Below are 18,605 nucleotides of genomic sequence, written 5' to 3'. Positions count from 1 at the left end.
CGCAGATCTAACACTCCGTTGCGGTTTAAATAGTCACGAGACCTGCTCAAGGGTTCCTTATCACAAGTTATTTATTTTAAGAGTACATGCCTTTAAATATTATAAGATGTAAACAACAATATTCAAGGATTTTCTATGGTTATGTAAAACATCCTCTTGTGAGAACGAAAGCGGACACATCGCGAAAAATCTCAAAATATTTAGCCTCAAATCATTTCGAGAATCAAGATAACGTTCAGTCTGGATCTTTAACGCAACATTTAACCGTAACCAAAAATAAGTTGAACAAACCCTATAGTATTGTCTAACCTTCATTGCACCCACCTATGATTTGATAGAGAATACATAGATATGTGTCAATACTCTTAAACTTTCATTCGATTTCAGGTGCTTTGTTTCTGATATCTGACAAACAGTATGCGCATCTACAAGGTGAAATAACGTTAACTTGCAACACGAGTGATAATGTTAGCTCCATTGAGTTTAGAAGGGATGACAAATATGTGGGAAAATGCGTCATATCTTCTTGTGAGACGAGTGCAACCAAGTTCATAGTGAACAAGAATACAGAGCCTGTTGGATACAACATATTCACCGTAACGGTGAAGGGTTTTGAGGTGAACGACGACGGTTTTTATAAATGCATTGATAAAGAGTCATCGCAGGAATCTGGAATACAAATCACCCACACAGGTAACTCAAAGCGTTCATGTCCTTTATAGATATTCTATACGAGAATGGAATACAAATGGTACGTTATTGATAAAGCATCTTAAACTTCTGGCACATGTAAATATATTTTATAGAACAGTTATTGAACACAATATAAACTAGAGGTGTACATTTCTTTAAACGACAGATATAAAAGAAATTTTATATTTTCAATGATAAATATACTTTTACTGTCATTGATACGTGCATATGGGACTCATGGTCGGACTTAACAGCAGTTACTCGCGATCAGTATTACGTTGGATTACGATGAACGTTGCAATTGTGTTAGATTCGCAAACCGTTTTGAAAACACCCCAGCTGATATAATGATGTAATGTTTTGAAACATGTCCAACTGATGTCATACATTTTCCCATATCAAGCTTCATAAATCATCGCAAATACATATGTGCCTGGAAGCAGAAACAGGGCATGCTCGTCAAAACGGGCACTTTATAACATGAACTGACTATATGTAGCATAGATTCATAAATTAGGCATCAGATACGTTATGAAAATATCTTTACAAAGATAAAGACACATACAAACATTATGCGCTTTCGACTGTACGTTTGAACTCTGTACTGTAAGCAATGCTCTTTAAAATAGTTAAGTTATACTAAAAAAGCATACTCTAAAAGAACATTGTATTTGCTTCATCTACACAATTACTCGAGTACACGATAAACGTACGTAATGTTGCCTTAGTATATAACCATAGGCCACTGATCTATTACAACATGGCGTCGATATATAATATCATGTTTATTTGATGGCATTGTCAGCATGTTCTTATATATTAAGATATGCGATAAAGATAACCATACGATATATGTGCAGTCGATGTTTAGAGCAATGCTTTAAGTATTGTGTTTGAATGTACGTTTCATTCATTGTAAGGAAACGCATTGAGACCTTTCTACTGTTCGCACAAAGTGAGAGAGTCGATGGTTGTTTTTCGATAAATCGCCTCTAGTGCTAAGAGGGGGAAGTGATATAAAGACAACTCAAGATGATAATAAAACAATACATAAAACTAATAAAGAATAATCTGAAGGGGTTTTCATATGGCATGGTTAAATCATAATTCGGGAAATGGGCAAGGACAGACATTTATCAACGTTAGGACAACAACATTTTCCCACATCATACTCAGTTCATTTCGAAAAGCTATTGACTTATGTTTTAAGCATCTTAAAACATTGATAATTCACATATTGTTTTTTTAAGATAGCCATTTGTTTGTCTTCTTTAGAAAACAAACCAAAAGGCGTGTTGTCCTATCAGTGACGCAAAAATAAAGGCAGTTTGTCATAAATGATTGTTTGTCAAGATAAGTCGGAAAAAAAAGAATTACTGAGATTAATTGTTTAATTCGTTAAACTTGTTATACGGAAATGTAAAAATTTAAATTAGCTAAAATACATTAACGAGTCTACACAATACTATTGGGTGAAGCGACAGTAGTTTTATACTAACCTTAAGGAAATCATTTATGCAATCATTCTAAACTCAGCTGTGAAACATGGTAAATGGTTATCAATACGTCATTAAAATTGATCTTTTTTACAAAATCCAAGGGAACAGTACTTAATATTGTACATAAGTCGTTACAATGATCATTTTATTTCATAAAAGCAATATGTAAGAACGACGAATTTATACAAAGGTTACCAATACAAAATACTAATATTTTGTATTTATTTGTATACGCTTATTCCGTTTAAATCAAATGAGTTCGTCTATATAGATTTCATTTTTGACGATTTGATAAATATAGACAGATGTTTTGAGCTTGATAAAAGAAACTATATTTTGGTATCGTACGCCATTATGTAATACTCATCCGAACGTTGCCAGTACGTTCCCTTTTCATCCAATTTTGAAAAATTACCAATTAGAACATCTTTCAGTTTTTTCACTTTCGGTTTACATTTATACCTTGCCGGTAAGTCAGAAATGATTCCATATCAAATGCAACGTTTACAAGCAAGTATACAGTTTCTTAAGTTAATCAACCAGAATACACCCAGAAATGCAAGTATGCGTTTTCTGTAGTTTTTCATATAAATATCAAATATGTTTGCAACCAGACGTGTTTATCGTCCGAGTATTACAGTCCGGATTTAAGTAAATTAAAGAAGGGAAAATAATTTCACGTACTTTTGTACGTTTGGAATATTTCTGTTTTCAGTCGATTAAATTTTAAAGTAAACTTATTTTGTAATTCAAGACGTCGTTCACACATCATGAGTTAAACTTCCATATTAAAAAATAGTATTTAAGTTTAATGGCGCTACCTTACTCAATTGTGAATTTATCTATATAGTAATATTCGTATTGATACATGTTAAGTTAATATTTTTGAAAATACCATGAGAAGAAAATACCATGATATTTATCATAATTATTATTACTATTATTATTATTATTATTATTATTATTATTATTATTATTATTATTATTATTATTATTATTTTTATTAAGATTGTATTGAATACTAAGCAAAAACATTAAAATCCTTTAAATTGATATTTTAATTTCTGTGACACGTATGCGTAAAATGTCGACTGTGTTCGTACGGCAAATTAAATGTGATTAGATATAAGATAATACGCTTTTTAAATTGATGAAACTTTTGTTTTGTTTTGCTTTAGCTTAGCATTCTTTTAAACAGTAAAGCAAGGCGTCACGCTCTTTTGAAAATCAAATTAAAATATGAACACATATGATTTTTCATTCCTGAATATAGCTACTGCAAACAAAGTATTTTTATATTGTTTCTTAAGTTGACATCACATCAGTGACACTTACTCCAAAGAAGGACCCTATATCGGTGATTGAAAACGTTCCAGAGCTTTTCCGCTGTGTTACGTCAACGTGTCGTCCGGCGGCCTCGGTAACGTGGATTCTGGGCTCCACCCAACTAACATCTGGAATTGAGTCAATCACCTCACAAGACGTCACTACCAGTACACTTAACTACACCTCACAGAAAAAACACCAGGACATGCAAATCCACTGTCAAGGTAGTAATGGTGGTCAACTTCGCAAATCCGATGACCGACCCAGGCTAAACGTTCTTTGTAAGTTTATTTGCACACGAGCTCTTAATTGCACCCTAAGTATATATTTTTATTTTTTTAAGTATGTTGGAAAAAATGTTCCATTTATATTTCTTAGTCTCGATAGCATGGAGGGGTGGGGGTCTAGTAACATATGTGTCCGCCTCTTACTCAAGACATTGTGCGAATATAATATTACCTGAACTAAACAGCATACACGCTATCAAATATTTAAAGTCTACATTCGCGACAAAAGAGATGTTTTTGCTCAGAACATCTGTTTATACGAACATGTCTTTTACAACTGGATTTGGACGATGCATTTTAGTTGTGTATGTCTGATTGCCCGGATGGTTGAATGTAGTGAACCATTCTATCACATACGATATATGAAAGGATATTGAAGCGTTCTACCTTATCGATATTGCGATATTGCATCCTGTATTTATTTCTTGAGAAATTTATTTCAAGCTTCGTGAACGTTGTTGGTTTGTTTAATGTTTCATATATTTTTTGCAAATTCATAAATGTGAAGCGATATGTTTTTTGAATATTTGGAGGTCAATCATAAGTTAAATCCTTCCTCTTATAATCATGCTAGGTTTTCTTATGTTAGGTTTTATCCTACTGTAACTGTCTTACGGTTTACGTACTACCTCAAATACATCAATTTTCGAATACATGTATTCAACATTTTAGGATAAACAAACATATAAATAAATAAAAATAAATATCCTGCTCTTAAATATGTTTTAAAGCAAACGAAATGAAAGCAAATACTTGGATTATTTTTTGTGACTTTGGACTATTCCACCAATAATCTCATAGTGTTTAATCAAAAGCGAATGTGAACTTCTTTTCCAAGTCATTTTTGCTCGAATATAAAAGAAACTTATATCATATGAAACATACTGGAGTGATTGACCTAGGTTAAATTGTTTAGAAGGTTGGAGGTGGCGGTGAAACTTAAACAATATACTTATTGTGTGTGAGGCTAACGATTTACAACAATTTTATGTTTTTAAAATGTCGATGATCATACTTATGTTTTCATTCGTGCGGCACTTTTTAGTAAAATCAAGATGGCAGCCAAATTCATTTTTATGCAAAAATCGAAGAAAACGATAAATGTTAACAAGTAACACATAAATGTTCATGAAACTTAATAGAGTAGGTTGTCCCTGAACATGATGAAAAACAATTGTAGATAAACAACTTATGATATGTCGTAAAATCATGACTTATGCACCGATTTAGCATTGTCATCCTTATATATAATGTATCCGTGCTTGAAAGCAAACAAGGGTGATATAAATACAATAATCGAGGTCATTAATATATATGTAAATACAATACACAGAACACATACCAGACAGAGTAATAAATATACCGATTTGAATGAAGCATCAAACATCATGTCAAATACAACTTTTATGACAATTACTCTACAAATGCTCATCTAACGAATTAAGTATAAATTTAAACAAGATGTACATGTAAGAATGCACAATATACAAGTCTAAAAGCCAGATGTAAATATTGCTTCAATTTCAATTTCAATCTAAACTCAGTTTGAACGTGATATTTTTTCTTGGTATCCTGGAATTACGTCATGAACATATTGCAACCTTATGGCGTCATCAAACAAAATATGCCTCAAGTTTGAAAAGAAAGTGATTTTTTATTAGTATGATTCTCTATACTTTGCTAGTATTTAAGAAATGAATAACGGGATCGATGGCATTATCGGGGTATCACACAATTACGCAATTAATTACTTATATTTACACAAACAGTTCATAATTGCTTTCAAGAACTATAAAAAAATACTGCATTTAATATAAGATTTCAGTTATTCTTTTTCACAAATTCTGTAAATAGAACGACCAGACCGTAACCGGAAACAGTTTATCATATAACGCCACAATAATGCGGTAAATTATAGTAACTTCAAATCTCTTTTAAACATTAAAACGCTAATGACAATAATACATTTAACATATCGTAAATTAACTCTTTCTTACATTCTCGTTTAAGATTTTCGTGGCCTGCTGACACAATACAAAAGCCTACAAGATAAACAGTTTTCTTTTTACATGTATTTCAATATGCGATGATTCACGATCAGAACATATCGTAAAATGTTGCGTTCATCGGAAAGTATTCGCAATTGCCGAAAGGCAGTTAAATTAACTAACGGAAGTTAAGGTGTTAATATCACTCTATATCATCTCAGTATGTATTATACTATTACACAGAATTAAAACGATTGGATATATAATTTGTTTCAAATTATTCCGGGAACTATATTTATGCAATGCACGTATCGCGGGAAATGGCATTGCTTTATTGTTTTCGGCTCATCGGCCGCGCAAGTGAAAAAGGATGGTCGTTTTACTAATCAATATTAAGTATAATAAATGATATGTTAAGAGTCTTCATATGATAAACAATTTATTCAAGTGGTCCAGAGGTTATATAAATACGCTCGCCAGAGGCACTCTTATAAACACATTTCCTAAACTCGCTGAATATAATGGGGTATCATATGAAGATTTAAGATATAAGAACCTTTATTTAAGACGATAATATATAGGATCGTACGTAGAAACCTCAGAGTGAACATGTATTACTGGAATACATCAGACCAAAATGCATTTACGCCCTTACATATCGTCAACTTAAAGTTGTTTGTTCCTATCTTATTTTTTTATATAAAAAATACGAGAAAATATTAATTAGTTCAGTACACATGGTTGTGAGATCATGTCCTAAATTTTAGTTTGGCCACTCTTAGGTCTCAATAATCTTGAAATATCGGTATACAGTGTTAGATACATTTACTAAAAGTATAAGAAGTGACGTTTGTCTTTAATTAAGGACGGGAATGTTTTTAGATATTGCATGGTTTCCTACGTTGCTTGATTTACCTAAAGGGGCAAAATGTACAAGTCAGCCATGCCAAAATCCTTATTAAATCAGCTAACACAAATATATTTCTACTGACATTGTGTGCCAAAGAAAGCCAATAGCATACCCTTATTCACAGGAGTCGTATGAATATATAAAACAATTGTCAAAAGAGAGCAATGTTAATAAGAAAGGGAAGAAATCGGTTCTGCTGGTTGCGTCTATAAAGTCTTTCAAAACTTATTTAATATTACGTTAATATTTGCATAAGCAACCTTTCATAAAACTGCGATTTATATCTGCTACCGTGCTTGACATTGTTGGCCTTTTAACGTCAACGCTCATGCATATGTAGTTGCATGTGTATATCTGACCACCTATCGATTGCTCGTCCAATTCGTCTTAACTTTCTGTTTGCACAGATTGAAAACCTGGTGTCATTCGAAAGGTTCAGAAACATCAATTTCATAACTCACGTCTAGTTTCTATAAGTATGTCTTTTACCACAGGATTGGGACGATTTTGTATTTATGGATGTATGACGGTGTCGATAGTTAAAAAAAGTATACCGTTTAAGACGCAGGATTTATTTTAGAATGTCAAACAAAAACCCCTAAACATAAACATAATAATATACTACTCAAAATTTGAAAGAATTATTAAAGGCCACTATCAATATGGCCTAATATAGACCATCAGTTGTGGAGAAATCATGCCTGGCGATGCTGACGCAACAAAAGCATATGTGTTAATTCAAAAGAAATTGCTACAGAATGACAATGATTGTTCAAGAAAATCACAGAAATGTCTATATCACTCGAAAATGTCAAGGGCCCAATTTTAAGCTCGCCTAACGTATACTGTGTAAACTTAAATAATCAGCTTCATTTTCAGTCATGTTTATAACTAACTAACGATTTAAAAAAATGTTTTTATATATAATTTAACATTATATAGACAAATCAAACCAAAACGCATATGTGACCTTGTAAATTGCGAATGCTTAGTTATTTGTTCCTAAATTGTAAAAAAGTTATAAATGATATTAAACTTATCATTTAACTCAAAAACGTATTTGATCATATTAGCCGCCAAGTCATTATGAATAAAACCTTAGATTTAGTAAATGGTTATGGTGTAATGAAAACAAAATTAAACTTTGAAATAGTATATCTCTCATATACACTGCCCAACATTTAATGGACTGTGTTATGAAACATGCATTTAAGACATTCTATTAAAATCTGATTGTATTTTCATTTTAATTTAAACACTAATACCGAGAGTTGTCTAATATTAATGCTATTTATTAATTTTTGTTTCGGTGTGCTATAGATGTAATGTTAATATTTTTATGAGTGATCGGGCAGGTGTAAGGTTGTGCGTTAACAAGTTTTGACCTCTATTCTACTCTCGTTTCGCTACCCAGTTAAATCCGGTAAACCCAACATTTATTAGTAAATATATTTTAATGCATTTAGGGTCTGTCTGTGTTGTTTTGTTTTGTTTTTTTCGGCCAAATAATAGGGTTTTCGTTCATTGTTTTATTGTATGTTTTATACCGTATTGCAATTCCATTTGAGGTCCCTCGTATATAAACATCAAAGAGTGAATATTAAGGAATTAATTCAGTACGGTTGGTTGTGGGATACAGTCCTTTATATTTTCTTGGACGTTATAAGATCTCTTTTTTGAAAAGGATACTGTTAAATGACAGAGTTATTGTCAAGTTTGTGTGTAATTTGGATTTGAAAGACTCTGCATGGTTCTTTACATTGCTGAATATATCGAGAGAGCCAAAGTGACAAGGCTTAATTCTTATAATAATCCATTTGTGCAGAAGAAACACACACAATCATAACATTATGCATGTAAGCAAAAATTGTACTGTATGACATAATTATCAAGAGAGATCAGTTAACATAAGTTTTGCGTCTGAATGAAGTTTACCTGTACAAACAGAATAACGCATTGTTGAAGACACAAGCTATTATAATTTCCAAGACACAATATTTAATGTGTATTACACTTTCTCAAAATAATGCTTTTATAAAATGAGAAAATGAGTTTAAAATATGTTTGATACAAAACTAAATTAATGAAGACATACATTCTTCTGAAATTTTTTAACAATAATATGCTACATAACAATTACTCATAAGATATATTGATCCAGCAAGAAAACACATTTGTGCGGATGTGCTTTATTATTTCATAGCAAATATTTTGTGAACATATTGTGAATTGAATCAGTATTGAACAACCTTATCATAATCTTTTAAACCAAAACTCAGTTACATACACCTACTAACTTGGTAAATGTATACCGAGGTTAAAGATTGTTTTCAAGTAATACGGCCTATTATCGAGTTTGCCATAGAACGCATGGATAAACACTTGTATATCACGTTTCTGACATATTACACGATCAATTTGAAGGTTCAAAGAGGTGCTACAAAAATATGCGACTCGATATAAAAAGGTAAATTTCTCTAAAAATATAATAATTCTTTTGTCGCAGATACCTTTATTCGAAAACGTTCGCCAAATATTATACAAGAGGAACGAACTAAGTATGAGAATATTAACACAATAAGTGCAAGGAAGCGTTTAGTATCGATATCCGTGTACTTTAAACGACCATGTTTTGCACTTTAAACTATCAACACTCTGCTAATTAGTCACATTGATATGTAACAAGGCTTCAATATAGCACTGCAGTCATAGTTTATAATAATTAACCGACCAAGACTATTCATTTAAAGCAAGAAAATGTATGTTGCATATCTGAATCATATGCTGTTAATTATAACATTATTATAACAGTAAAAATATAGCAAGCAGTATTAAAAGATAAATCATACCATATTGTAGTTCCGTGTGTAAAGTGATGTATTTTATTTTATTTTTCCACCTATTATAAAACATTCAGGAACATACTGTCTCTCAAAGATAATATCCTCATACAAAGACAACTACCGGGACAAGCCCAGAAGCCGAAAATTCAAAAGAGGCACAATGCAATTTACCAAACGACAATGAACGAGAGATACAAACGTATTAATACCACATATGCAAAAACTTTGAGTCATAAATGCAATTAATTTCTGGAGTTAAAGTTCTGGAAACCGTAAATGAGCTTTGTCGGTAAAACTTTCAATGAATGCATACAAATGCATGAAAATAGTGAATGAATGGTATATAAGGCTGTGGTAATATCAAATCATAAACTCCATTGTTTTAGATCTGAAATAATGGTGAACTTTCAAACTAAACAGCATTGTATTCGACGCGGCCCTTTACGCATCCCACATTTTTCAAATGTTCTCCGTTAAAAATGTTGTTATACCGATTACTCATTTCTTGATGAAACCTTCCAATTAGCCTAACTATGTAATAAATTCCAGATGGGCCAAGACAACTAGTTTGCAGATTTGGTGGGTCATCTTTGTTATCTGCAGTAGCAGTAAGAGAAGGCCAGGAATTTAGCCTTAACTGCAGCAGCGACGGAAACCCGCCACCAAGCTTTTCCTGGACCCACCCTGGGGATGGACCATCTAGTTCTCTCTTCATAGGCAGCATCAACAGAACACACGCTGGAATATTCAGGATAATAGCAAGGAACAACTTGATCCCATCCAATCAACAGGCAGTTAATCTCTCAAGGGACATTAATGTCACAGTTGATGTTCAATGTACGGGTATTATCTTTCATAACGTATTCATGTTTTTTATTTATTCCGACTATATTTACCATTAAGGAAGCAAGACCCGCATCGTCATGATTTCAAACTATGATCAGCTTGATCATTTTTTAATCGTTTCCTGGATTTAAAAAATAAAATTAAATTAAAATACCTTCAAATAAAAATGTTATTTAAACTTGAATTACTATACCCACATTTCTGAATTGATAATAAAAGCGACAACACCTGAGATACAAAAAACAACACTTTTGTTACATTTTTTTTCAGCATACAAATGGTAAACATTTGGTTTCAGAGTTACAATAAATCAAAATGCTTTCAGAAACAAAACATTATTAACACATCGTCAACAAATATAAACAAATTGTTCTGAAACAGGCAGATGGTATTACAAATTAGCATAATATTTTGACCGCGTTTAAACTTGAACATCGACTCTTTCAGCAAAACTAACAAGTTCTAGAAATGTCCGTGAACAGTTCTTTATGTTTAATTACCCGAAACCTTTCTTTAACGTTATGCACAAACATATCAATGTTTTACCGTCTCTGTTCAAAGTATTTAGAGTTTGGAATTCTTATCATTCCCATCACATCATATCAAATACTGACTTCATAAAAACAAATTTGGTTTTAAATTAACTTAAAAACAAGAACAATTGGACTGCAGAAATAATTACTGTTAAGAATTAAATCTGTTCCAGTTACACGGAAGAGTGATATGAAATAAAGCATATCCACCTATACCAAAGCCAACGCAAAACCACTTATTAAATAATTAAATAAAAAAAAAATTGCAAATATGACAAACAAAAACATTTGTAACAACAATTTAAGCATGTCTTCGAAAAACCTTATATATCAATAGTAATAAGACAAAGGGAATGGAAATAATGGTACTATACGGTTTATAAATCAATAGTCGACAACAAAGTTCAACAGTTTAATTCAATGCACCAAACCTCTTGTAGATATACAAATAAGGAAATTTATTAATGTTTTATCAAGCAAGTCATTGAAAAACCGTATACCCATTACTATCATGAAAGGAAATCACGCCATAATATCTATTCATAAATCAATGGTCGACAACAAAGTTAACATTTTAAAATCTAATTGGCACATCACCATGTTTTTACTTAATTGAATTTGTTCACATGGATATTGAAAAAATGTCATTTATGTATCTGTGGTAATGCAGTAAAGGATTATGAACACTTTTTAATCCATTTTACTACATTCACCAATTTTTTTATCAACCATCAACGGCTTGTAAAAATATTGTGGTATAAACAAATTGTTTAACAACATAAAATATATTGTCTTGGGTTATAAAATAGACCAACCACTTCATAAAAAAAAACTTTCCTACTGTATTTATAAATATTTTCTTTTTTAAATGATGTTGTAATGATTAATTAGATAACGTATATCCCTAAGAGTTATTTTCGAAGATATGCTTATAGTGTATCTTTGTGTCATGTTTTTTCTGTATGAAATTGGTTTTTAAAGAATTGAACGGATTGCAGTTCCAGAAAAGATAACAAAAAATAATCAGGGGTATGTGGGATTTACGAATTTTTTTAGCTCATCTTGTTCATTTCTGACAGAAAGGAAATAAGTTGTTTTACCAAGAACGTGGAATGGGATGGATAAAAAGTATTGATGCCTTAGTAATATCCGCGAGTGACAGTCCCCACCCAGAAAACCTATATATACCTCAAAAGAAAAACAAACATAAAAGCTAGTTTGACAAAAATAGCATACACATCAGCAATAATTAAACAGCAATGCTGAAAAAAAATAATTAAATGCATCTGTATTGTATTTCAGATGAGGCAAAAGTGACGAATATTACATTATCGAATGTTGATGACGGGCAAAAGTTTGAAGCAAATGAAAGCTCACAAGTCATTTTTCATTGCCAAGCCCAAGGCAATCCATTATCAAATGTTGTGTTGTCTAAAGAAAATCATGATTTAAAGACAGAAAGTAACACAAACGAATTGGCATTCACGATCATCAAAAGTGTTTGTGAGGACGATGGCACTTACCAGTGTTCAGCACAAAATATACACAATACTAAAGCCGATATCAGGTCTTTGATGTTATTTGTTAGATGTGAGTCCTATGACTTTTGTATTGTTTTGTTCACTCTGTTCAGCATTATTGTATCATTCTTATTTATTTATTTTTAATTTTAACTACTGCGCTCCGTTGCATATGCTTCTTTCTGAAAACTTACACAAACATGTTTGCATCACTTCTTACACTGCACATTAATATTCGAATTTTGTTTTCGTTGCAGTACAAACATTTTGAAATACACTTTTGATATAGGTTACTTATGGACTGACTAGTCGGTAAATTTAGGCATTAACCTATGTGAACAGAATGTGACCGAGCGCCAAAATACCCGAAACATAGATTATAATCATACACATATCAGGAAAGCCTATGTTACCAATATTCGCGAAAAATAGGTAATTATGTCCGACTCATATCTGGAACACATCTATATTCATTTTGTACAAGTAGGAGTAAAACTTTTAGTTGAACAACAAGCAACAAATTAACATTCAGAATACACCAAGATTGTGTTAAAACGGTCATTTAAAATAGACCCGTTCTTTTCTAGACCTAGGGAAAGCAATCATTATTTGTATTGGTCCGGATTATACCAGCCCGAGTACAGTTATATTACAGATATGAGGTTTACATAGGTTCTCTAACACGAGCGTTTTGATAACTATCCATATTTTCACGAAGGATTCTTGTATATACTTTCTCCATCCCGGTTTCCATTTAAATGAAATATACACTGGTTTTATTTTTCAGGTGCTCCTCGTGCATCAACATTGGACCCAAGAAAGCAGAACGTCACAAGCGCTACTGGAGTCCCTGCTGTTTTAACTCTTACGCTAGTAGCTTTTCCTCGACCTGGGGTGGTTGACATTTTGTGGGAAAAACAATTGTCGGCTCTAAATACGTGGCATATTGTTCCTAATGCCTCACACATCGAGATCCTCATATCTGAAGACGGACTTCAAACTCAATTATCATTTAGTTCCGTTATGCAAGACGATTTCGGGTATTACCGCGTACATGTCAACAACGAACTTGGAAATTATAACGAAACGTTTAGCCTGCAGAAGCAAGGTGAATTACGCAGGTTTTTATGTTTGCAAGTTATCATAAATCTCACTCCGCCCAAGAAATTTTATTTTTTTATTTTAAATTTCAATAATGGTAAATCGTATATATCGCTTATTATTGTTGACGTTGACGTTTAAGTCTGCACACGTTTTAAATATTACTTCTAAGTAACAAAGGTTATTTATATTCACTACTTAAACCTCCTTTAAATTTCTGAAACAGATTTACGGTTTTTAGCCTGTGAATATATTATCAGGAATAGTTCCTATAATACTATAATGGATACTTCAGGAATACGCCAGGTAGCCAATCATATACTATATATTAAGATATAACATATACATTATTAAACAAGTAAATGCAAATTGCTTAGAATCACATATGTCAACAACTAACCAGTATCAAATGTCGTAAAATTGATGACTAGGACTACCGATACAATTCAAATGTATTTATTCAGAAAACATGTGCTCCAATGTACAGGATTTCACAAGAAACTACGTGGTAATCATAAGTCAATGGCAAAGTAAAAACTTTTATGAATCCATTATGTCTGTAACATTTATATTTGATTTACAGTTAAGAAAATAATTAAAACAAATATTTAAAGATTGCCAGTTACACAAAGTAAAACACAAATTTGAAATTCACTAATAACGTCCTTGACGCAATATGTAAGATGTTAGTGTAATATCTTTGAGTATTTTTTTGTACACTCACCATTTTATGGTCATTTGGAGATGATAAAGTGTCTTGTATGTATGCCATAAGGCCCCTATCTATAAACAAGGAGGGTATCCATTCTAGTTCTTTGCTTATTTTGGAATCTTAATACCAATCATTTTATTACAACCGGATGTTGTTGCAACCCGACCCGTTGTCGTTGTAACCATTCACATCACATTCCTTTCTAATTGCACTCTTGTTGCAGTTGTTACCGCATCATTCGCCTTTGTTACCCCGGCTGTTACCGCTTTCTCTCCCATCGCTTCTTTTATACTCCGGCTGTATTCCTTACCCATCCCATTGCCATGGTTTAAACTCCTGTCTCTGTCGCGTCTTTCTGATCATTTCACTTTTCGTTACATTCTTTTTTGTTATATATTTGTATGTATACGTCTCTGTTATTTCCCAACTTTTCTTTCGTCGTCGTAGATAAGCGTTCCGTTGCTAGTGTTCATAGTTGCCCATACGTTGTCGTTGTTTTGACCCTTGACGTCGACGACTTATCCTATCATGATATAGTGGCGTCGTTATAAAACGTTCCGTCGTCTGTGTTTACAATCTTGTCTTTGATAATACCCATAACGCTGTAAAAGCAAACAGCTATTTTTCATTTGAAGATGATTTTGTTTATTTAATCCAAACTAATTTAATTTTCAATATCTTTGGCGACGTTTTTCGTCGAAAGGAAGCATTTTCAGTCGCATGTGTACTGCTTTTTTTACAAGTGACCGTTTTTTGAATTACTTACGACGTATACCATTGTTACTAGCATTTTGTTCCGATATGAATTTAATTTTTCAATCTCGCCCACTCTATTAAAAGGTAAGAGCATGCTTTCGGTCCTAAGAAGCAATTTAAAAAAAGAGATTTACTTCTGATGGATGCCATATTCTATAAGTGATGGTATTTTGAATTTATAAAGTAATACACATGTTATCACTAATGGAATTGAATACATGCTTAGGACAAGGTTCTTCATCCAGCTAGTATACCTATTCCGATGCCGCTTTGCATCATTCTACCATTATACACCATTATACACGGTTTTAGGCTTTTTCTATTTCGTATAAAGGGTCAAACGTTCGTATGTTCGGCAAGAAGCCTAACCATATATACAGAAGTAGTATTTGTGTTATATAGAGGAGTAATCTGCGTGACATATACAAAAGTAGTATTTGTGATATATACATGCGAAGTCTGAGTGATATATACATTGAGTAGTATGCGTGATATATACATGAGTAGTCTGCGTGATATAACCATTGAGTAGTCTTCGTGATCTATACTTGAATAGTCTGCGTGATATATACATGAGTAGTATTTGTGATATAAACATGAGTAGTCTGCGTGATATAATTATACATGAGTATTCTGCTTGATATATACATGTCATGAGTAGTATGCGTGATATATACATGCGTAGTATGCGTGATATATACATGAGTAGTCTGCGTGATATATACATGAGTTGTATTTGTGATATAAACATGAGTAGTCTGCGTGATATATACATAAGTATTCTGCGTGATATATACATGTCATGAGTAGTATGCGTGATATATACATGCGTAGTATTTGTGATATATATATATGAGTAGACTGCGTGATATATCCATTATTAGTATTTGTGATATATACATGAGTATTCTGCGTGATATATACATGAGTTGTATTTGTGATATATGCATGAGTAGTCTGCGTGATATATACATGAGTGGTATTTGTGATATAAACAGGAGAAGTGTTTGTGATATAAACATGAGTAGTATTTGTGATATATACAGGAATAATCTGCATGATATAAACATAAGTAGTATTTGGAATATAGTATTTGTGATATATACATGAGTAGTCTTCGTGATATAAACATGAGTAGTATTTGTGATATATACAGGAGTAATCTGCGTGATGTAAACAGGAGTAGTCTTCGTTATATATGCATGAGTAGTATTTGTGATATATACAGGAGTAATCTGCGTGATATAAACATGAGCAGTATTTGTGATATATACAGAAGTTGTCTTCGTGATATATACATGAGTAATCTGCGTGTTATATACAGGAGTAGTATGTGTGATATAAACATGAGTAGTATTTGTGATATATACATGAGTAGTCTTCGTGATATAAACATGAGTTGTCTAAGTGATATATACATGAGTAGTATTTGTGATATATACAGTATTAGTTTTCGTACATGCATTGTGTTTAACACATAAAAGGTTTTGTATTCTTAATGAAGCAACAGTTTTGTTTTGTTTTTGCGATCGATACATTGTGTATCTGTTCATAATTTATTAACCGCAGTTTTTATACGAATTTTTCTACGTGCTGATAAAACTTTGTCGTGTCCGTATACATAAAGTTTCCAAATCGCATTGAATTCTTAAATACAAGAGGTTACATGTTTATATGTTGACCTTGTTACAATCAACCTGTGTTAACTCTCAGTCACAACGTTTTTAATAACACCTGTTTGCTTACTTTGTTTATTTGTTCTGATTTTCAGCCTGTTTTCCCAAAATGCTTCAAATTGTTTAAGAATCTTTTTTTATTAAATTGGTGCCTATGATAGTAAATAGCATAATTCATTGGCACGGGATGGGCGGTCGGTTAGCGGCAGAAGCAAAATCATAAGGATTATTCATTGGCAAAGGTAGCACCCACTTATTGGGGTTCAAAACTGAATAATCGAGTTTGGTAAATATAGAGATTAAAATTTTAGAAACATGAAAATTGGGCATAAAGGATTTTGAAAATGAAATTACTTAACAACATAACATTAACCTAACTATGTCTTTGCCCAATATGTCTAAACTAAGTTATTGCTGACATAATAACAGTATTACCATTCTTTTGAATTCTATTTGAAATCATATTTTATTTATTGACGGGTAGTAATGTTTTAATTATCGTACATAAATGCAACATATCGTCACAACATGTATGTGTTTACCAAAGACATCTTTCAAACATGACATAATTTGTTTCTATTGAAGAATCGCCAATTTTTGTGTCCTCATATAACGTGCTCTTAAAATATTTTCTGTCTGGCAGGGACTTTTCATTCAAGAAAGTTTTTGTGAAAATACCAAAATTTAATATGGAATACAACCTCAAAACTACCCATTAAAGCAAATTTATGTAATAGTTTAAGTACCCGTTAAAATATGTATACGTTTGAATATATGTGAAGCTGAGTTGTATTGACTGTTTAATTTAGTTATATGAGTAACGGTATTTCAATATTGTCATATCTAGTGTGTCTCTTTTAAATACTCTATTGTATATTATTGAGTCGAAGGCATTTGCATGAGCTTGTATCAAGGCTCACGGTATTATACTTCTCACGTGACCAAACAATCGAATTTATCATCTGCTTTCAGACGAAACGAATAAGGTGCTTATAATAGTTTTAGTTGGAGTTTCGTGCTCAGTCCTTGTGGTCTTTCTAGTCGTTATTATCATAGTGGTATTCAAAAAAAGAAGGAAAGTTATGTATGAACCTTACTCATAGTAACGTTAATTTTATATCCATAGAGAACTTAAATAACGTCATATATGACTAGTATAAAACTTAAGTGTTATTTGTTCGTTTGGCTTCCAAAACATCTCAATGGATATAAAACTTGAATTTGGAATTTGCAGCTGACCATTACGAAAACATTCATATTCTAAATAAATATTTGTAAGGTAAAACTTGTTTGTTAACTTATTCTTATTAATGTTACATTGAACAATCGATCCATATTCTGTAAATATGCTGTCATATAACTTTTAATACTTTCAGGGAAAATGACAGAAGCCTTGGATCGATTAACAAATGAACAGTAAATAATTTGATAATTGTTTATAATCAGTAACGCTGAGTCTCAACTACATGGTTGAAATTCAATTTATGTCTTTCTATACTTTAGGTTGGTCTGTCGCGATCAAAAACAAGCATACTGTATAGACGTTTGACCTCTATTCATTCACTCATAAGCGCATTTATAACAGCAACAACCGGCTAAAGAGTATAATTAGCATAATGATTCTACAATAATATATATAAAAAAATCCTTTGTAGAAATAACTTAAGTAGCCCGTTTAAAATTCCTCAGACTGAAATATGTCAGAATCAAATACGATAAATTCAAAATTCCGTCTTCCTTACTAATTTACAGATTCACGTGTTTTATATATTTTTCATAAAGAAATGCTGACGACGGGAAATGTGAACAATTTCATTATGGAGGACGCATTTCTAGTTTAAATGTTTAGTTTTAAACTGTCATGACATACCACGAACGCAAATTCTATTTTATGACGCCAAAAATAATTTCTTAT

At 32.0% G+C, this 18,605-nt stretch overlaps 1 protein-coding gene across 4 annotated transcripts in view; it reads left to right on the top strand.

The window, feature by feature from the left end:
* Positions 1-18,605, top strand: part of LOC128233765 (hemicentin-2-like) — a 43,451-nt gene that overhangs the window by 12,623 nt on the left and 12,223 nt on the right. For 2 of the 4 annotated variants that reach the window (XM_052947607.1, XM_052947606.1), the window contains exons 3-8: positions 388-693; positions 3,503-3,799; positions 10,096-10,383; positions 12,228-12,515; positions 13,233-13,553; positions 18,067-18,106. In XM_052947607.1, coding sequence (XP_052803567.1) covers positions 388-693; positions 3,503-3,799; positions 10,096-10,383; positions 12,228-12,515; positions 13,233-13,553; positions 18,067-18,106 — 1,540 coding nt within the window. The remainder of the gene's footprint in view (positions 1-387; positions 694-3,502; positions 3,800-10,095; positions 10,384-12,227; positions 12,516-13,232; positions 13,554-18,066; positions 18,107-18,605) is intronic. The other 2 variants (XM_052947609.1, XM_052947608.1) reach the window with 2 other exon arrangements.

Source organism: Mya arenaria, chromosome 5 (genome assembly GCF_026914265.1).
Source record: "Mya arenaria isolate MELC-2E11 chromosome 5, ASM2691426v1".
Classification (NCBI taxonomy): domain Eukaryota; kingdom Metazoa; phylum Mollusca; class Bivalvia; order Myida; family Myidae; genus Mya; species Mya arenaria.
This window is presented reverse-complemented; position numbering and strand designations above follow the sequence as displayed.